This window comes from Bombus fervidus, chromosome 14 (genome assembly GCF_041682495.2).
Source record: "Bombus fervidus isolate BK054 chromosome 14, iyBomFerv1, whole genome shotgun sequence".
In the NCBI taxonomy this organism is placed as follows: domain Eukaryota; kingdom Metazoa; phylum Arthropoda; class Insecta; order Hymenoptera; family Apidae; genus Bombus; species Bombus fervidus.
The window spans coordinates 8,980,429-9,001,550 of NC_091530.1; the positions used below are offsets into that span (position 1 = coordinate 8,980,429).

The window sequence follows — 21,122 nt, forward strand, 5'->3', positions numbered from 1 at the left end:
GTGTAATAACGTGGATTTGGATTTTAACGTCATTGTCACACAATAAACATAAACGAGGGGTGTAACACGTTTATGTTTATTGCCCCACCTCGTTGGATAGACTATAGAAAATAGTATATTTTCAAGAAAAACAAGCTGTTTAAAATTGAGAAAGAGAATCAACTGTATGATCTGAATCATCTGTACAAACACCACTAATCTATATAATATTAATATATTTAGTAATTTCATTTAATTACAATGATGCACTATGATATACTGAATTTTTTTCCATATTAATAACTCTTTTTAATGTATTTTTTCTTACAACTATAATTTTTGTTTTGTATACATTCTAATCAAAGTTATATAGAATTTGCAGATGGTTTTACAAAAAGTGCGAAATGGTATAGAAAGAATGAATTGCAGTATAAAACTAATTACTTCCATAATTTCTTGATGGACATATTTTTTTCTGAATCTTTCTGCATAACTTTTGCTACAGCCATTTCAAAATCTTCTTGAGTAACATGAACACGACGTTCTCTGAGAGCATACATACCAGCTTCTGTGCATACACCCTGAAAACAAATAAATAAATAGATAATTTTAACAATAAAAATATATCTTAGCGTACTGCAAAACGTTATATTAATTACCTTCACTTCAGCGCCTGACGCACCAGGCATGAGTTCGGCAATTTTCCTTAAATTTATACCACGTGTTAAATTCATTTTTCTCGAATGAATTTTTAAAATATCAAGTCGCGCTTCTTCATTTGGAGGTGGAAATTCAATTTTACGATCTATACGTCCCGGTCTTAATAACGCCGGATCCAATATATCAATTCTGTTTGTAGCCATAATGACTTTTATATTTTTTGTTGCTTCAAAACCATCTAATTGATTGAGTAACTCAAGCATGGTCCGTTGAACCTAAGTATCAAAAGTTGATAAAAAACGTTCATTATTAAGCTAAAATTTTCAAATCTAATGCTGTTACGTCGCGTGAAATAATCCGTACGCCATCCCTCGTTGTCTGGCTGCCAAAGGCCCACGTTCTGTTATCCAGACCCTCAATAAACCTAAGGACCCACCATAAACTTAAGCTTTTTAACTTATTTGTTTTAATCGTAATTTTATTAACTTGAAGGAATCTCTAATCTTGTAAGTGTTTTCGGTTCATGGATGGTCCTTAGAACAATCCTTAGGTTTATTGTGCGTTATTACAAATTACGGAGAAAGCGGATATCTACCTAAAGCTGGCTTTTGTCATGAACAATGTCAACCACATTGGTAGAAGGCTTCCTCCACCTATTCTCATTCATTAACATCGGTTATAATCAATGGGCATCGCGGATCGTTACCCTCACTTTCCTAACGAAAAATATGAGCAACGAATCCGCTTTCTTTGTACAAAAAATACACCCACACCGAGTTTTCCTTAGTGACAACATCGTCACTGCGACTGGTCAATAAAACAAATGCGTAAAACTTACTTCACTATCTCCTCCAGAACCAGATTCAATACGAGAACTTCCAATTGAATCTATTTCATCCATGAATATTATAGATGGTGCATGTTCTCTTGCCATTACGAACAATTCACGAACCATTCGTGAACCTTCACCAATAAACTTTTGTACCAATTCAGAACCAGATACACGAATGAAAGTACATTCAGTATGATGGGCAACTGCTCTTGCTAATAATGTTTTGCCTGTACCTAAAAATAAATTGCAAATTTATTAATAATATAATTAAGTTTAACACGTTCGTCGCCACGTCGCACATATCTATGTGACGGGTATACTTCCGTGGGGGCCCCATCACCAAAGTATGGTGACATTGTTCTTGTTCTAGTTAATTAAATATACGATATTATATATAGGATATACAACATAAAAATATTAAAAACACATTATACCATACTTTTTATTAATTTATATTCTGGATAATATATTATATTATTCTATATAGCATGGTATTTGTTAAAACATTCCAAACATATTTGGGGTGATTTTGGGCACTTCGAACATTAGTTATAAACTCTGTCATCACTACTCTCCTCACTTTTATATATATTTTCATGCTGTTTACTGAACATTTTGAGGATGAAAAAATCACTGATGTACATCTCACAAGTATGCTTCTCGACTAAATGAAAGATCTGAGATATCTGCCATAAGATCCCTCGGAATACTCTAGCTGGAAAGCTTATCGCTTTCTCCATTTCAAAAATAAATAATCTTTTCTTTACAATGAATCGAAGGCGATAAACAATGAATTCCTGCTTGTCGCTCCATTTACCTTCTGCGTACCGACGGCCGCATTTGTGCCTCGCAGGAAACTTAGCCGAATCACGCTGGGCGACGAACATGTTAATTAAAAGGAAAAAGATAGATTTTAAAAATTAGCTTCTTTATTATTTACCTGGTGGTCCATACAAGAGTACACCTTTAGGTTGAGCAATCCCAAGAGCATCAAATAATTCAGGATGTTTAACAGGCAACTCAATAACTTCTTTGATTTCTTTAATTTGTTTATCTAAACCTCCTACCATTTCATATGTAGAGTCTGGTACTTTTTCCACCATCATAAGAGAAACAAGTGGGTCAACTTTGTTTGGTAAAATTTTATGTAATGTATAACTTTCATTGCGTAACGCAACTCTTGAATTTGGAGTTACATCATTAATATCAATATTCTTATCTATATCTACTACAAACTTCCCTTCAGGATGTACTTTAACCAAAACTTTCTTCTTGTCCATTGGTTTAACTACTTCTCCAACATATGATCCTTGTTCTTGGAGAAGCTGTAATTCTTCGCGTAACATACGTACTACAAAAAAACACCAATTTTTATCGCAAAATGCATCAAACATAAATAAAAGTTAGTTAAAAAGATGAAAACATAATTGAATAATATACCTTTGGCATTGAGTTCGTTACGTTGTGCTTGTAACCTCCTTAAATTTTGACTTTTTTCAGCTACGATTAATTGAAGTTCTTCAATTTTAGTAATGTAATACGGTTTAAAACCTTCCCCCTTAATAAGTTTCTCATCTATTTCCATCTAAAATATAAGGATAAAAACTAGCTATAATAGTTGTAAAATTATGCATGTTGCTTGGATTCGATTAATTACCTTATTTGTGAGCGTCATTGTTGCACTCACTATTTATAATCAATTACTAATTATAATTGATCTTATATGACCATTTACTTATAAAAATAAGCAAGAAAGAAAGTTTAGAACTTGACACTTCTTTGTAATATTACAAGAATTGCTTGTCATCGATACCCACTGTACGGATCACGTAGTACCGCGTACGGTCTCAACTTACGAATCGATTACTTGCTGTAGCTGTAACATTATCGAGAATCAGTTTCATATCGATTGATACATTTCCTGTGCATTGTTTATAAATCATCTTTAGTAAAAAAGATTAGATTGTTTAAACAGATTTTTAAATTAAATTAATAAATTAAATTCCTTATATATCATTTATTAAAACAAATTATTAAACGTTTAACAAAATAAATCGATTACATTCGCTCATTGTAAATTATCCTTTACGACTATGATTTCATAAAATTATAATTATTTTGATTTTCGTATATACATTTTCCTTCTTTTTAGTTTTAGTTAGTGTAAAATAATTATTTTTTTATATTTTATTATAATGTCAATTTAGCTTCCTATTCATTTATCAAACTTACAAATAATTTTCCATAGTAATATTACTGAAGTAATCGAGAAGTACTAAATATTGCTTTAAATTTATTGTTTAATGCCTTGTAGTTTATTTTTTCAAAATTATACTTATTTCATGTTTTTCCACATATATGTAGTTGGTAAGACTGAATGCTAATGGTGTATAGTTGATACTTTGATACACGCTTAAAAATTTATGGAGTAAAATAGGCGGCGACGCGGAAAATGTATATACTACTATGCTACAATTTACTTAATTTATAATTTTATAAAAAATTTAGCGCGCGTGACGGAAAGTGTTTTTTTATGACAAGGACAAAATATACAACGTATAAGGTAGGACGTAAAAATTTAGTACGCCACGTGACTGCATAGGTTAAGGTGAAGATACTCCAACCGGTCGGCGGGAGATCAACTTTGCTCTCAGTTTTTATATGTTCTTCACATAAAACATGGAATTTGACTTATTATTCAATTTTATGTCAATATTTACCATCATTTTATTAATAGTTGTCACAATCATCACCGTCTTCCAAAAACTTAAGTAAGTATTTATTCTGTTTCCCTTTAATTACAGTCATGATTATGTCATATTTTTTTTATATGTTAGATTAAGATGGCCCATAAAAGTAAACTGCTGGTTTTGCAACAAAGATATAAAGATTTGGCGGCAACAACTAAATTGGTGGAAGTGTCCATATTGTGAACAATATAATGGCTTTTCTAAGGTAAGTCAATTTATTCAATTAATATTCAGTGGACCATATTATTCAAAATATATAAATTTATGATGTTGAAGATCATACATATGACATATCCAAAAATTTTAAATCAATGAAATTTTGTATTTAATGTATTTCGATTATTTCGCCAGGTTGAATTAATTGATTTATTAAATATTTTTAAAACTATTGGGATATCTTAACATAAGAAACAGGCTACCTATATGATATCTTTTACAATTTCATATATGTTTTGGAATATTATTCCATATATTTTCTTCCATGTCAAATTCTAGAATGGTGATTATGCATATACTATACCAGAACAATATAAGACATCTTCACATGAAATGAAAAGATACTGTACAATCAACCAGGGTACAATAACCAATCAAGGTGCAAATAATGGTCTCTGCAAACAATGTAACATGAATGAAAGTTTAAAAATATCAAAATTATCTGATTATGTACCTAAAAATGAAAGGAATTATGAATATGAAATGAAAAAGTTTAAAGATAGCTTAGAACAACAATACCCATTGTGTGCAAAATGTAAAAGTACAGTAAATAACGTATTATATAAGCAAGCATTATGGCTTGCACAATATAAAATGTTGTTATTTAAACAAAAACCATTTCGTATAATTGCTAAAGTAAGTATTGTAATAAAGTATATTACAACAAATAATAAGGTTTGTATGGCATTTCGTACTGTAATTGTTTCATTCTTTGCAGAATTCAAAATATTCTGAACTAATATGCAGAATAATTTCAACTATATTAGGATCTATGGTAGTATATAACATGGAATTCATATTCTTCCCAATTGGAGGATTATTTTTTCAATTTTGTGCCTGTTGGATACCTTCTACAAAAAAACAAAGTTCTGATATATTACTTATGTTTTTATGGATTTGTATGATTATACTCTTACCCTTTAAAGACATAAAATTAATTACAACAGATTTTCAGAATTCGTGGTTTGTTCTGGAATATATAACTCAGTATCATATGGTAAGCTAATAAATTAAAATAAAATATACTGCATTAATAATTGAATTTTAGTATATTAAATTAATCAACAATAATTATTTTTGTTTTAGATTAATATTTATAGATATTTTAGATTATATTGATAGATATTTTTGTTTTAGATGATATTATTTATCTCAATCATAGGTTTTATAAATGTCATGCCCAAGTCTTATAAAAGTACAGTAAATAAAAATATGTCATTTAAAAAAATTGAATCTTCTCCAAAAAATACAGTATTATTTGATTCATGTACAGCAACTTCAAATAATAAGCACAATCTTAATGTCAATGTTAAAACTGCTAATAATATAAACAAAACTGCCAGTAATTTGTTAACACCAAATACAATGAAAGATTATATGTCTCCTTATGCAGAAAATGCAATAAATTATAAATCTACAATTTCCCAAAGTTTATTGTAAGCAATTTTAATGTTTTAATTTTTTACTAATTTTATGTATAACAAAAAATAAAATAATTTTTTATGTTATAGCACAAATGCGGCATCACAGTGTTCACCAATGTCTATTAACAATAATAATACAGTATTGAATTCTCCACCTGTATATAAGAAGAGTATGATAGAGAGCAATTACTCATTGAATGACAGTTTGAGGACATTAAGCATATTATCATTGGGCGAAGATAAACCAAAATATTCGACTAAAATGCCTAAGATTTTTAAAACGAAAGTGTATAGCACAAAAAGTTCCGAGCTTTTTAAAAAGACTGGTAAAAAAAATATTTTATCACCACCAAAACTAAAATCAGTTATGCAAACATCCTGGATAGCTGGTGGTTATTGGCAGGAAGGTATAGATGTACCATCATTGTCCAGATCATCCAGTCAAAGTTCTGGCTTTGGTTCTGTGGGTTCTAATTTTGGCCCATCTAGAGAACCATCCATACATGAGTTTGATCAATGTTCAGTTATGTCAGATGCGACGCAATCCTGTTATACACTAAGGCAAACTAACAGTCCTGTTGGGTCTTTTTCTCAATACAGTCTTCAATCTCCATTGTCGGAATCAAGAAATCAATCAATTAATAACCAAACAATGAAACTTGCATCAAGCAATCTTTGTACACCACAAACATTATTATCTCAAAATAACAAAAGAAATAATTCAACTTTTATAGATCAATGTTCACAAAGACAAAACATGGATATGAATGATATTAGAAGTCCCTCTGAAATGCAGCCGTTTCCTAGTCACGCCACTATTGTAACAAATCCCGTTTGGTTACCAGTTCTTTTATGTGGTTCACTTGTATTAAATATAATAGTATTATGTACTACTTTGTTACGTTAGATAGGGTATATCATACATTTTTTACGATCTACCTAAATTTATATTTGCCACATACATTTATATGTATTTTAGTTATTAGTTACAAAATAAGTTAATCACTATTTTTCAAGCAATTGATTACTATTTTAAAAAATAGTATTTTAAAGATTCCTATTTTAATGGATAGTAATCAATAATATTTCAACCTATTTATAAATAAGCGATGTACTGCCAGTATAAAGTTTTCTATTGTTATCACTCACTTTTTTATTTCACATAAATAATTGTAAATAAATATTATTTTTTTTATACGCAGTTTATAAAGTATCAAATTTGAACAATAATGTTAAGTTGAACGCATAATAGTGGAAAATAGAATACTGGTTTGACGGAAAATTAATTATTGCCGTTCTAAACTGTCAACCTTGTGATAAAAAAATGTTCTCCGTGTGTGTTCACTAGTAAGATATATATGTAACTCAACAAATTTAAGAATTAATGGAATAATGTGAAATTGCGTTCACTTTGTATTGATAATATTTGATTTTTTTTTTAACTTTATTATTATATTTGTGAATACGAAAAAGAGATGTTTTGAACATACAAAAAGTTATGTATATATATATAAGTAATGAAATTTAAAGTGTTCTGTGTATTTGTAAGAATATATATGATGTTTATTGTGTTAAGATGTGATGTTAAAATAACTTAATAAAATAAATATTGTAATATCTTCAACCGAGATATTACATTTTTGTTAAAATTTGTAACAAATTAATTAATGGACAAATATATTTTATATTATTATATTCTCAATTTGCATGTGACATTGAATTTTTAACTTTCAATGGGTGTAAACACTGTTCAGAATCTGATAATTTACGCTCGAAATGTCTAAGATCTGGCACATTAAAATTCACTTTTCGTCTGTGAAATCTTCAATGAAAATAAATATAAATCAAGATATATATTAGATAGGTTTAATTTAAATTAAATAATAACTTACTGAGTATCTTGTTCAATATTTAATAGCTTTAACTCCCCAATTTCTTCCCTATAAGTAGACCACCATTGACATTTGGCTATTCCTTCTTGTGAATTCTTATACAATTCATCTTTTAATGCTTCTCTTAAGCCAAATTGAGTTAATGTACCAAAACTTTTCATCAGATCCTGTTCAGGGACCCATTTCCTCTGTCTCCAAGTACAAAATATAAATTTTATAGAACATGAATATAACATTAAAGTACTGAGATAATTTACTTATAACTAACACAAAATGATATATACCTTGCATTATAAGATCTAATTTTTGGTCCTTTAAAACTTTTTGGTAAAATATTATAACACAAATCATAAGTTGTTGTCATATTACTGCAATATTCCTTTTTATGATCAAAAAATTGTTCTTGAGGTAAACCCTTACAATGAAATTGTATTTCAAAATATTATTGTAAAAATTAAAAGTCACTTAAAAATTACATCATGTATCATTTGTTTTTTATAATTTACTTTAGATTATATTTTATATATATATATATATATTCATATACCTCCTGAATAAGTTTATTTTCCCACTTTGCAATTTGGTTTATTTTCCAAGTTTTATTAACATGAGGCTTATAATCTACCTCATATAAAGTTCTCCAATCATCGGGTTGGCTTATGTCACTTGCTCTGCGCTCAAACCAATTACCTACCAATGTTTTTGGTGTATATTTATTTTCACTTAATACTGGTGCACGATCAAGTTTACTCTTTGTAGGAAATAATTTTTTTCGTACATCTGTCAATGACAATGTGTTATCTAAACATTGTTGTTCCACATTCCAGTCCATAATATTCAGACCATTATAATAATGAAGTCTAATTGAATGAAGCAGTTCATTATTGCTTGTACTAAAGAGTAAATTAATATATATTCATATGGGTTTTATAAAATCAATAAGGAAAGTTGGATATTTATAATTTTGATATTGAATAAATGCAAATATACATGTAATATAAATTATTTTATTAAATAACTATGCTATTCAAGAATCAATATTTAAGTAGTATCTTATTAAAAAGATAATGCAGCTATCATCAATTATTAATCAAGTAATAATAATAAACTTCTTATTAATTTCAATTAAATATGGGTGTAAGTTAAATGTAATATAATTTATGGTACCTTGGAACTATGGCTTCTCTCTAACTCTGCATACAAATCTATCATCTAATTCTAAGAGGATTTTTAAAATTTCTATTTCATTTTATTTTCAGCTTCGAATGAGGTAGACCTGAATTTGATTGAGGGCTTTTGAAGAATGTTTATAACATGCACACAAGACATGCAATGAAAAAAGAATTTATTATTCTTTTTTATTATTCTATTTTATATAGTAAACCTACTTCGATACTTATAGGTTTCGCTATGCACCATCGAGTATCAATTATAGATCTTTTTTTTTATTTTAAAACGGCGATAATTTTGTTATGATGTAGAGTTTAATTAAATAAGCGCACGTATGGAACATATAATAATTTTTCAAATAAAGCATAGTGTAGCAAAGCAGGTGATACAACTACATGAGTTTGTCGCACTTTTTCTGTACATTTTTCGGTATGTCTCTAAAACAATGAAACGAATATCTACATCTGTCAACTTATTTATTTCCTTCACATTCGCATACTTCGTACAGTTTACAAAAAAACGGTAGCGGTTATAGACCTCCTCATTAACAGTGATCCTTGTTTTCCAGCGTGAATGTATCATTATAAGTTTAACTACTTCTCTTCTTTTCTTTACTATAATTTTAAACATGTTTGATGTATTACGAAAATAATAATAACTCTGATTTTTTCTATTTTCTCCCATACATACATCGGAGGTCTCCGATTAAAAGGATTTTTTCCGACAAGTATATGGATTTTGGAGGAGTTTTTTTTTTTTGTACAATAAAATTCATCAAATTTTTTTCAAGCTCCATTGCCCGTTTTAATTATACGAACGAATCATACGAATTACAATGTAAAAAAAGAACATAAACACGTATGTCAATTCGAAAATTACATGCATAATTTACATTATGCTATTATATAACAGTACTCGATTAGTCATCATCATGTTTCATCACTTTTTAATCATAACGAAGATTTATTCGATAAGTACCGTCCAATTTCTTTCTTCATGTTGAAAAATCAATAATGCCTTTACATTACTCTATAAAAATAAATGTTATTTAATAAGGAAAAAATGGTCGATGCCCGAAACTCACAATCAAAGAGTTGGCTAAGCTGATATTTTATTTCACGATTCACTAGCTTAAGAAAGAAATTGAATCATGATCAAAAATTCAGCGAACACATTAATACCTTAGTTGAACAGTAGAATGAAAAATACATTATCGTATGACAATATTTCGATAATCGTTAAGGCTTTGAAACAGTAATATTAAGTGTATTTTGCATTAAATATATATACTTGTAGCCTTTTATGCGTAGGGCAATTTGCAAAAATTGTTTTGTTAATTTGCCAAATAAATGTAATAGTGTACGATTATATTTACATACATTTGACAAAAATATTTCAATAATAATTGCACTCATTATGCACCACGCACTTGTCTTTGCATATTAGCAAACACAATTTCACCCTCGATATCACAAAAGTTAAAAAACGGAAGATGACAAAAATGATCTCACATGGAAACATGATTTCTTTCGTTGTTGTCTACAACAACGAGAGACAATGATTCATAAAGAAAATGTTAATCTTTTTTGCCTACATACCATAAGGAATCTATGCGTAATAAGATTCCAACGTATCACAAACAAATATTTAATCGCGCACAGTTTACAGAAACCTATCTTAAATTAATATTGTTTAGAATTCTCCTGCTCTGGACAATACATCAAGTACGTGTGGCTCGTACATTTTTATCAGAACCATAAATAAAACAATTACAAAAAAAATACATAAAAAGTACACATTGAAAAGCATTAATTATCGACAAATATGATTAAAGAATAGAGTTTTCTAAAAAATGCATGTGTATAACGTTACGTTCAATTGTTACACTGAAAAATAAAGAGATACATGTGTGAGCGAATTTTCGGCGGCCTGCAACAGGTTTTAGGAACTTAAGCAGACCTGTGCAAAAGCTCACTATTAGACGTACAGTATACATACATCTAGGTAACTTCCGAGCATAAGCTCAACATGAAGAAACGTAAACTAACACGTATATCTAAGACAAAAGATTTACCCTATAGGCCAAATTTCATTGGCCTACAGAACTTTAAATGTAGTATAAAAGCCTCTGATATAAACAAGAATAAGCGATAATAAATTAATTTAAATTAGATGAGTATATAAAGATTCATGCAATGAAAACTGTACTATAATAAAATAAATGTGAACGAGGATAGCGATGAAATTCTTCTGTCGAAAATGTTCATAAAGCCATTGGTTCTTGGACCTTAATAATATATAGAATAGCCAACAAACTTAACACTCTCGGTTAAGCGAGCTTTCTGGTCCGAAAAATCTGTTGTCACGAGTGTATTAATAGCAATGGAGAGAATTCTTACAATTATAAATACTTATAAGCCACGATCATTCCTACAGTTTTTTTCAAAGCCGCATGTCCAATCGCATTTCATGTCAGCGATACCTACCAAATCTTAAATAGTACTGCCTCATTTGTCGGGAAACTTCAATGTCGATAGCAGATTAATTAAAACTACTGTAGACAAGTCGATCAAATTGCATTAGTGTCACTTTCAGGAATTTATTTTCTATTCTATGATAATGGAATTCATTTGTCTTTTTAAAGACATAGGATATAGTATACAAAATTTTGATAGAAATAAATAATGAAATATTCTTCATAAGAGGCCTTTGCATGATTATTTGATAGACATTCACCTTTATTTATCGTGCATGATATTAAGTTAAATAATTTATAAAAATTAACTATTTACAAATCGATAGGACATGCAGCACTAATTTTATAACTTAATGCACTTATTTGCATTAATAAGCACATGCTTGTTTCGAGACAAATAAAAAGAACTGGCGGTGCTCCTTGCGGATATATTACGTCTATTACCCTTACTATATAGTTGTAACATTTATGGGTATCCACTACAAATTAGAGTCTCTGGAACTCTATTGCTTTCATTGATGAAAGCGTTCTTGCATTCGTTTTCTGTAAAAGTGAAGGGTTTGGCATTATGCTCACGATCACTGTACGCTGTTACCCATATCTGAATAAAAACATGAAAAAATAAACAAACATCAAAACTAATATCACCAAAAATATTAACGCAAAATTAACGTTTTATAAATAAAATCACCCATACTCACTTATTAAAAAAGAATTGAAAATTAAAATCAAAATTCTCGTAAGGTTTGTTCTTTTAAATAATCTTTCATTCTTTATATGAAATTATATGATTTATATTTAAGTATATTAAATAATATATTCCAAAATGTATAATATTTTTATCGATTCCTTTTATGCAAAATTGAACAAACCTACGATTTGTGTGTAAAAGTAAAAATATAGATACTTAATTATATGCATTGGAAAAAGTTATATATAACAAAGAAAACTATACAAATTATTACTCACCACGATTTCCTGTTCTAATAGCATTAACATTGGTTAAATGGTGTTGACCAGCTCTAATTGGCTTAGCAATTTGCGCGCTAGGTCCACGACGAGCCAGATTCTTCTGTCTAACCGCTTCCTTGATTCTATCTACTTCATATTGATAACGTTTACGATCTCGCATTGCACCTTCTTTGGCATCTCGCAATGCTGTTTCCAGAGCTTTTACACGCTCCATCGTAGCTCGCAATCTCTTTTCAAGTTTGGGTAATTCACATCGAAGATCAGCGTTATCCCTCACAAGTTGTTTATGAACCTATTAAAAATATATAGATAGTGTTTTGATGGAGAGTATAATTACGCATTAAAAATATTCAGCGACCAAATTTGGAATTTTAATTACTGAATTTTTCAATCACGTACCTTCGTAAGCTGATCTAAATTATTCTCAAGGAAGGAAATCTTCTGTTTCTGTGTAAGTGATCCACCATCGTCTTCGTTATCTTCTGCGATCATAGTTTTCTTTATTCTAGTCTGAAGGTCTTGAACAAATAATTTGCGCAGATTGTGCAATGTTTGAAGTTCTTTGGCTACTGTTTCCTCCAGACCTTTAAGATCTTTTCGAGCCTATAAAAATTAATTAACAATTACAGAAATTTGGACTTTTAATTGCTCTATATCTTTTGTCAAATTTTTACGTACTTGTTCACGGCGTTCATTAAGTAAAATTAATTCTTGCAATTTAACAGATTTGTTTGCTTCTTCTTGTTTCAATCGCTCATAATCAGCTTGCATTTGCTGATGAGCTAATGTGAATTTCTGGTTCAAATCTTTAAGTTCACTGATCAATTCTTGCTTCTCAGACAGTTCATCCCTAAGCGCTGCGACCTACATTCAATTAATAATAATAATATTTAGTATTGAATTATTCATAATAATAACAATAATATATAGTAATGTAAAATGTATATTTACTTGTTTCTGATGAGCATCTCGCAATTGATCCATTTGCTCTTCCAATGCTACTCTCATTTTCGTTGCTGCTTCCTTTTCTTCTGCTTTTTCTTTGTTTGTAACTGCTTGTACTTGTTCTGCAGCCTTCAACTTGGCACATTCTTCGCGTAAAGCATCAACATCTTCCTCCAAAGCACGTTTACGTGCTTCCGCCACTTTCATTGATTCCGTTAATGTTTGCATACGAGCTTCATGTTGAGAAATTAATAAACGACATTCAGCCAGATCTTTTTCATATTCAGCAACCTAAAATAAAATTGACCAATGAGCGTTATATTGTAAAAATCAAATATAATGAATTCAAAGAGTACGAAATCGAACGCTTACTTTCTTGTTACAGTCTACTTGGGAACTTTCTAATCCTTGGCATCGTTGTACTAAATTCTTCACCTCTGATTTCATTTTGCTAATGAATAGCCTTGCCACTGTGAATTCCTCTTCAAGTTTACCATTGCTTTCTGTAGGCACAACCTATAAAATATGAGATTTGTAATACTTTATGTAATTGCATTATAAGAAATTCTTTAAACGATGTAGTAAATCAGTTTTTACCTTTAGATTTTCATCGCCACCAATAGCAACTCCAATTTCACCTAAATCTTTCAAGAAGTTTGCTAACATTTCTGCAATACGTTTCCTTTGATGTGCAGACATATCTCTCAATTGTTGTAATTCTGAAGCAGTACTGTTCAGTGTTGTTTGTTTTGCTAAAAGTTCTTCTGTCAAAGTTTCTGTTTCTTTCTTTTTAATATCACACTGTAAGAATGTATATATAATATAATAATATCCTCATATCTTTCAGTACAGATAATATAAGAAATTAGCTATTGACATAAGATACCTCTTGACACTTCTGATCATAATTAACTGCTAACTCTTCCAATGCTTGTAAAACTTCTTTTACTTCTTCCTTAGCCCGTTCATGTTCTTGCTGTGTTCGATTTACCTCCTGTTGAAGTTTCTCGTATTCACGCCTTGCAGTTGCAATTAATTCTGCTTGTTCATGAATTTGTTCTTTCAAGTTTTCAACATATTGCGATTGTTGATTAATCTCTTCATCCTTATCATCCAATTGCTGGTAAAGTCTTTCACGTTCTTCTTCTAGTTTCTGCCGTTCTTCATTAGATAAAGATCCAGCCATCAAATTGCCACCAGGAGTGGCCGGCATTGGACCATCGTCAAGTTTACCTGTGGAAAGCATTATAAATTATATAATATATGTCACAACGTTCTCATTCTTATAAAGTAAATTGTATAGTACCCTCAATGGACATATTAATTGGAGTTGTAACATCTGATGCTTCAACCAAATTAAATTGTTCTTCGAGTTTAACTGTTTCACCCTGTCGCCAACGAGATAATTCAGCCTCCAATTTTTCAACTTTTCCTTTCAATCTAGCTGCCTTCTCTTTCTCCCTCTCATAGCGACGCTTCCATTCTTCAGCCGTTAATTCCTCATTAACGCATACAACATTCTTTATAGTCTTAGCTCGTTTACCTAAGAAAATAATTAAATATATAATCGAGAAACTTCATATATTTAGTCAAGACAAAAATAAAGATCTCTTTTATTACCAAAATCTAAAGTCGACTTTGTTTCTGATTCATTGAAACTAGCTGGTGAACAACAAATAATAATCGTAGTTCTAGCATTGCCACCAAGAGATTCTTGCAAAATTCTAGTCAACTTTGAGTCACGGTAAGGAATGTGAGTTTTATTTCCATCAGCTAAAGCTGAAATTACGTTTCCAAGAGCTGATAGGGATTTATTAATATTTTTTGCTTCGTCCAGTACAGTGCCTTCTGCTCCAGTTTTTGAAACCTAAAATATAATATAAACATAAAACAGGTATATTCTGAGGAGAAGGGAGTAGATGTAATGATAGATTTAATAGACTAGATGTAAGTCACCTTTTCTGAACCAGCTAAATCAACAAGATATAATTTTCCTGATAGCTTCTTCTGGTTTTCTAAGTTTTCTTGTTTTACATTAATTAAGAATACAGAATGAGAACGTGAGCTGTGCTCATTCATGTTAGTTACAGCAATGTGCCTATTTGATTTTCCTTCTTCTATCACTTCAAACACTTCTTCAGGACTAGATACAAAGCGTTCTGTTGCACCTTTTACAAATGGTACTCGATTTTTATCTTCATGCACACTTAAATTCACTTTGGACACTGAGAATGAAAAATTTATAATAAAATTATAAGTAACAATTTTAAGATTTTTCATGTTAGATATATAAGTAAAATGAATAATAAAGTTCTTACCATCAAGAAGATCTCTGATCTTATCCATGTAGATTTCAAAGTACGATACTTTGATATGAAATTCCAAATTCTCTTCCATGCCATAAATATGATTGAAAATGTCATTAACGATTCTGGGAATAATACCCTGTTTATTTGGGTCTCCAATAACACCTTCCATAGTGTGCGTTTTTCCTAATTCACACATAAATATTTCATTAGCAGAATCATATTAGAACTTAACTTTGATATCAATAACTAATAACACATATTTATGTATTTTACTTAATACAAAATTTCAATTTACCTGAAGATGTTTGTCCATATGCAAAAATAGTGCCATTGTAGCCTGCCAACACATCTGTGACAATTGATCTAGCCGCTTCATTGTAAACTTTGTCTTGAGTAGCATTTGGCTTAAATACTTTATCAAAAAGATATACTTTTCCCTAAAATAATATTACAATATTAAATTAAAGAATATACGCTACTATGCAAAAGTTTTAAAAAATGAAGCCATATTTTGATAAACTTTCATATGATATTTGTACAATTTAAATTGTTCGAATTACATAGTTTTATTAATACAATTTACAGATGTATTAGTACGCATTGGTTGATTATATGACAATAAAATATTTCATTGTCCGAATAATGAAAATTTACAAAAATGAAAAATATATGTGAATTATTAGAGATACGCTCCGTTATGATAGCCGTGAGCAGAACATTTTTTTCCGTTCCTTTAATTCACGATGGCTATGTTCGCATATTTTTTTGATTTATACAAATATTTAGAACATATTATAGAATTACAGAAACATAAATTAAATTTTCTAGCTAATTCAAAGCTTCAGTTGAAATCACTTCGTTTTGAATACTTTTCGTGTGCACGTCGCATATTAATAATAAGAGAAAAGACTTGAGTATAGCGAAGTGTTCTGAGAGAGTCTTTTTATCAGGAGAAGAGGCTATTCTACAAGAGAAATTTTGAAGAAAGTGAGAACTTCTTCCGTTGTCTATAGCCTGTGATACATAATTTCGCAACTACAGGTTGAAATGAGAAAGGTAATAATTGAGAATCGATTTTTGTAAACGTAATAAAAGAAAAACTACTCCAAAAGCAAAAATTGATAAATAACAAATAAAACTAATTTCGCGATTTGTGGAAAGTAGATTTTGAAGGTACGCAACTCTAAAAAAGACTTTAGTACGCTAAAAATCATCAACATTAGTCACTAGAAGACTATATTACGAATAAATCTAAATTTGTAATTTTTAAATCCGAGCGACGGACTTTTGTTTGATTTAAGAATTAAATAATAATTAATGTATAAAAATAGAAAATGTTTCCTATGTAAAAGCGAATTGGAAATTGGACCGAAAACAACACAACGAGCAATTTGTTAAAAAAAAAAATTTTAAGAAAAAGATATTTGTGTATATTGCACAAACAAACGTAATCTCTGTTACATTAATCGAAACTATTTCATTCATGATAATCATCTTATGTATCTAGCGAAGATATGTAAAAAATGTCTAGAAGAAATACTAAATACAACAGAAATAAATGTAATGGTGAAGTAGCTATTGGCTGATGTTAACCTTATCGGAATACTATAGGGTGTGTTAGGACGAAAAGTACGAAACAAAAATATCCACAATGACGGACAGAAGTGAAATATTACATAAAGGGAATGAAAGATAAGAAAGAAAAATATCAATAGAGAAATTATTAAAAAAGTAATAATTGCTAAAATACCAAAATTAGTAAATACGATACTTAAAATACACATGGTATATATAGACGAAAAAATGACTAATTTCTATTGATTTTGGTAAAGTATAGAGTTATTATGTTTTTAAACATGTTTGTTATTATATATATAATTCTGTAAAATATAGCATTATTTTTAATATTTTATTGATTTCAATAATACTTACAGGTTTTTATCAAATTTGACTAGGTATCCTGAGACTTTTAAACAAAATGTACTTAAATAATATTCATTTAAAAAATTAATGACATAAGACAAATCTTTGCCAATTTTAAATAAATAACAATACCTTAACTTTATTAAAATTCTATTTTTATCTTACATATTTCACGAATCAGTGTGAAACACAAATAAAATATTGTAGAGAAAATTATATATTACATATGTATTTGTAAGTCCCTTTGAAATATGGAAGAATATAGGAAAAAAGGGGAACAATTGCACTCAATGAAGCTTTGTATCAGGAACCTTTTAAAACAATAGCGATATCTTTACTGAGCTCCAAGATCAAAAGACTTCTATATGAAATGGTACATTCACGAACATGTATCTACTTAAAAATACATGTCGGATCATTTCAAATTGCATGCTACAAAAGTAAAAATATCATTAGGAATAGTTTTAATTTCTATATACAATAATAAATTTAACAAATATTCATAATATATAATTATATATCTGTTTAATATTCTTAATACAAAATTATATACAATTACAAAAATTAAATTATTTGTTTATATAGAAGCAATAAGATCACAATGCAAGAAAGAGATAGATAGAAAGACAAATATTTAAAAGTACTGACTATCAATTAAAAAAGTCCTAATCACTTAAATGATTTGATAATCTATATATTTATCTATCTTATTATAAAATGAGGATTTATTTATTAGTACAGCTGATAAAATCGTAATATATAAAAAAAATCATGAAGTGTACATATATTTTCTGCAAGGGTATAATGAGGATAAAAAGGAATTAAGGCTATAGGTAGTGGAAATATTTTACAAAAATTTAATAATTATAAGAAACATGAGATCGTTCATTAAATTAAGTTGTAGCGAATGCGATCTCAAACATTTCACAAAGTTGAACTTGTATTTGACGAATCTGAGGCCAACAACAATTTTTAACGCCATAAAATATATATATATATGTAGTTAAATTGACAATTGACTACCGTCGATGAACGAAAAAGAAGTTCGATCGTAGACAATTCGGTACTGTATCCACTTCGAAATTACGGTTTAATCATTCGCTGAAATAGATGCGTCAACGTGAGGAAATCGTTCAGCTCGACGAAGCACCGATGGAGGCGGAATGAAATCTCCATTTCGCCGAAAATAACAAAAATGAATCATCCGGTGCGTCGATCGAAGGATTCCTTTAATCGGCGTTAAATGCATAACATGACGGTTTACAGATAGAATATACTGAATATAGAGAAGGACCGAGAGAGCAGCTGTCAGCTGTGCACGATGACATCACACGTAAGCTGAACACGGTTAACTAAATGTGATAACTAAAAACGAGAATGACGTGTGTAAAATCTACGTACCCCTATAGAGATGCAGTTATCCTCGCCGCCGGATGGGAATTTTACGATGAATTTCGAGCCAGCCTTTTCCTCGGAGTCGTTCAAAGGTCGAAATCTGCAGACTACCTTGATACTGTCCTCCGCGGCAATCTCACGCTCCCTCGGCGTCTCCATTGCCATATTTCGGTAGCTCGAATTCGTGACACGAGTTCCTTAGTTATTCTGATTAGTCACACTTAAAAATGATTTCCGATCTCTCGTAGGGTGCATAGGCGACGAGATGGTCGCGTGAACCGCATCAAGAACCACTACCGTCTTCTCTGTCACAAACCACAGCCCGTTTTGGAGCCAGCAAAGATGGCTGCCGTTGTTCGATGATTTTGCGGGTGGGTTGATTTGCGTGTGCAAAGGTGAGAATCAACGATCGTACTTATGTTAGACTGGTGAAGAAACATGGACGATATAAGGTGTGACACGCGGCCAGTCCTCTTCTACCAATACATTACTACTACTCTATATTGAAGCACGGAAGTGATTTTTTTGAATATACTTCGGGTACTCTAAAAACCAATCGATGAGAAGTCTAGACAAAGTTTAACGCAAACGCGTCGAACTAAACGTGCGCGCGCGCCGTACGACTTGCCTGTTTGCGCACACGAAACAGCATTGTCGGCGGATATCATACATACGTTGTCAGGGCTGTAACCTGCGTGGGCGTCGGATCCTTATTCCATTTTCTAGCCAAATACTTTTTTGGTCATTTTGTAGGACGCTAATATTCCTCCTTGAAAATCAATTATAATTTACTTATAATGTTTATAAATCATTTGGTATATCTGAAATTTAGGCATAATGTCTGTAATTATTTTATATAACCTCTTTTTTTGCATAATACATTTTTCATTTAATTTAGTTTACAAATATTGCTTTCTTCTTGACTAATGCTTTAAGTCGTTCAATTTGAATCTAAATTTGTAATTATACTTTTGTAGGTTATATGACCATATTTTTTAAACAGATTTCTTAGTTTGCCTGATAAAATAGCGCGAATAATTATATTCATATTATATAGCTTTTATCAAATTATTCTTAATGAAGGAAGGACAATTGGATTTAATGTTTTCATCTTTAATATCGTTAAAAATTAATTTTTTATCTTTCTACTACGTAATTCGTACTTCAGTTGTATTTAATAGTCCTCGATATATGAAATTTAAATTTTGCTATTTCTACAATTTACGAATGCATATTAAATTGGTCAATTTCAAGTTTTATGCTTCCTAATATCAGGATTCACAAATACAACTTGTAAAAAGATAATGGAATATTTTGATAATGATATTGCATCATTTATTTAGATATCAGTGTTTATTAAAACACAATCACAAAATAATATTATTATATTACAGTATTATATTAAAATGATATATATGTATAATAAAAATTATATCTCTCGCGCACAAAAATTTTTATCTATCATTAACATATTTGTAATAACTGAAAACATATGTATATCATCTATCTATATTCGCACAATGAATTATGAATTTGTCGTAACAAAAAAATACACAAAAATTTAGTGTTACAAAAGGTTGTAAAAAGTAAATTAAAAAGTATATATTTTTTAGAACACATTATTAACATATCATTACTAAATTTCAAAATTTTTCTTTTTTGATTTTAAGAAAAGAAAATAAATATCATTTTGGTACTGGTATACAAGTATATTATCTGAAATATAAAATTTATTGTATGAATACGTACTAAAAATATATTTAAAAACCTTGGTTCTAATCCGTAATTGATTTTTTTTGCACTTTACTACGGTGCTGCCTTTCTTTACCCTCATTATTTTTGTTCTTACATCCTGTCGTGACCTTCATAACCTGACATTTATTGATTCAAACATTTCGAACAGATTTTGCACTATGTTCATGCATAGACTGCAACATTGTCTTCATAGAATTTTTCTACAAAGACATTTGTCAAATATCTTATATTTTCGCGAAACAAAGAATATTGGTATTTTATAAAATAAAACATCAAATTGATTATAAGTCGACTATGGAAAAATGCATTGGTATTGTCTTGTGTATAACCATTACATAATAATGAACATACATGTGCAACTAATGAAAACTTTATCGACAAACTTTCTTTGTTAGAACTATGAATCACCAACTCGATTTTGCGT

At 29.7% G+C, this 21,122-nt stretch overlaps 5 protein-coding genes across 8 annotated transcripts in view; 2 read left to right on the forward strand and 3 right to left on the reverse strand.

Annotated features, from left to right (window-relative positions):
* Rpl32 (ribosomal protein L32) overlaps window positions 1–21,122 on the forward strand; it is a 253,542-nt gene that overhangs the window by 223,331 nt on the left and 9,089 nt on the right. The window lies entirely within an intron of this gene.
* Window positions 202–3,329, reverse strand: Rpt6 (26S proteasome regulatory subunit Rpt6). The gene is made up of 6 exons (XM_072016342.1): window positions 3,129–3,329; window positions 2,912–3,056; window positions 2,412–2,822; window positions 1,478–1,704; window positions 639–914; window positions 202–560 (listed from the first exon to the last, which is right to left on the reverse strand). The coding sequence occupies exons 1-6, from the start codon at window positions 3,144–3,146 to the stop codon at window positions 420–422; spliced, it is 1,218 nt and encodes a 405-aa protein (XP_071872443.1). The 5' UTR covers window positions 3,147–3,329; the 3' UTR covers window positions 202–419.
* Window positions 3,839–7,510, forward strand: LOC139994051 (uncharacterized). The gene is made up of 6 exons (XM_072016341.1): window positions 3,839–4,242; window positions 4,309–4,426; window positions 4,717–5,073; window positions 5,156–5,434; window positions 5,575–5,873; window positions 5,949–7,510. The coding sequence occupies exons 1-6, from the start codon at window positions 4,151–4,153 to the stop codon at window positions 6,766–6,768; spliced, it is 1,965 nt and encodes a 654-aa protein (XP_071872442.1). The 5' UTR covers window positions 3,839–4,150; the 3' UTR covers window positions 6,769–7,510.
* LOC139994054 (uncharacterized) lies at window positions 5,949–8,600 on the reverse strand. The gene is made up of 5 exons (XM_072016347.1): window positions 8,532–8,600; window positions 8,301–8,443; window positions 8,038–8,168; window positions 7,754–7,945; window positions 5,949–7,683 (listed from the first exon to the last, which is right to left on the reverse strand). Exons 3-5 carry the CDS (start codon window positions 8,115–8,117, stop codon window positions 7,560–7,562), a joined length of 396 nt encoding a protein of 131 aa, XP_071872448.1. The 5' UTR covers window positions 8,118–8,168; window positions 8,301–8,443; window positions 8,532–8,600; the 3' UTR covers window positions 5,949–7,559.
* Khc (kinesin heavy chain) lies at window positions 9,082–19,613 on the reverse strand. 3 transcript variants are annotated; one of them, XR_011801543.1, is made up of 15 exons: window positions 18,950–19,612; window positions 15,921–16,062; window positions 15,635–15,808; window positions 15,273–15,541; window positions 14,937–15,183; window positions 14,623–14,859; window positions 14,203–14,549; window positions 13,914–14,117; window positions 13,689–13,832; window positions 13,323–13,607; window positions 13,050–13,235; window positions 12,771–12,974; window positions 12,369–12,663; window positions 12,101–12,271; window positions 9,082–12,000 (listed from the first exon to the last, which is right to left on the reverse strand). XR_011801543.1 is itself a non-coding variant. In XM_072016318.1 (14 exons), exons 1-14 carry the CDS (start codon window positions 19,106–19,108, stop codon window positions 11,866–11,868), a joined length of 2,970 nt encoding a protein of 989 aa, XP_071872419.1. In that variant the 5' UTR covers window positions 19,109–19,613; the 3' UTR covers window positions 9,082–11,865. The 3 variants fall into 3 exon arrangements, 2 of the variants coding, with proteins under 2 accessions (XP_071872419.1, XP_071872420.1); XM_072016318.1 differs by lacking the exon at window positions 12,101–12,271 and having other exon boundaries at window positions 9,082–11,942; window positions 18,950–19,613; XM_072016319.1 differs by lacking the exon at window positions 12,101–12,271 and having other exon boundaries at window positions 18,950–19,609.

Excerpts from the sequence above, each read along its gene's own strand:
- Rpt6 (XM_072016342.1), bottom strand. Across the intron at positions 2,823-2,911 it reads TAACGAACTCAATGCCAAAG|TACGTATGTTACGCGAAGAA; the intron begins GTATATTATTCA and ends GTTTTTTTGTAG. Across the intron at positions 915-1,477 it reads GTTCTGGAGGAGATAGTGAA|GTTCAACGGACCATGCTTGA; the intron begins GTAAGTTTTACG and ends TTTGATACTTAG.
- LOC139994051 (XM_072016341.1), top strand. The coding sequence starts at position 4,151 with ATGGAATTTGACTTATTATTCAATTTTATGTCAATATTTACCATCATT. Across the intron at positions 5,074-5,155 it reads CATTTCGTATAATTGCTAAA|AATTCAAAATATTCTGAACT; the intron begins GTAAGTATTGTA and ends CATTCTTTGCAG. Across the intron at positions 5,874-5,948 it reads ACAATTTCCCAAAGTTTATT|CACAAATGCGGCATCACAGT; the intron begins GTAAGCAATTTT and ends TTTATGTTATAG.
- LOC139994054 (XM_072016347.1), bottom strand. The coding sequence starts at position 8,117 with ATGACAACAACTTATGATTTGTGTTATAATATTTTACCAAAAAGTTTT. Across the intron at positions 7,946-8,037 it reads ATTAGATCTTATAATGCAAG|ACAGAGGAAATGGGTCCCTG; the intron begins GTATATATCATT and ends TTGTACTTGGAG. Across the intron at positions 7,684-7,753 it reads AATATTGAACAAGATACTCA|ATTTCACAGACGAAAAGTGA; the intron begins GTAAGTTATTAT and ends TTTTCATTGAAG.
- Khc (XM_072016318.1), bottom strand. The coding sequence starts at position 19,108 with ATGGCAATGGAGACGCCGAGGGAGCGTGAGATTGCCGCGGAGGACAGT. Across the intron at positions 16,063-18,949 it reads ATAACTGCATCTCTATAGGG|GGAAAAGTATATCTTTTTGA; the intron begins GTACGTAGATTT and ends ATATTATTTTAG. Across the intron at positions 13,236-13,322 it reads GAGATGCTCATCAGAAACAA|GTCGCAGCGCTTAGGGATGA; the intron begins GTAAATATACAT and ends AATTGAATGTAG.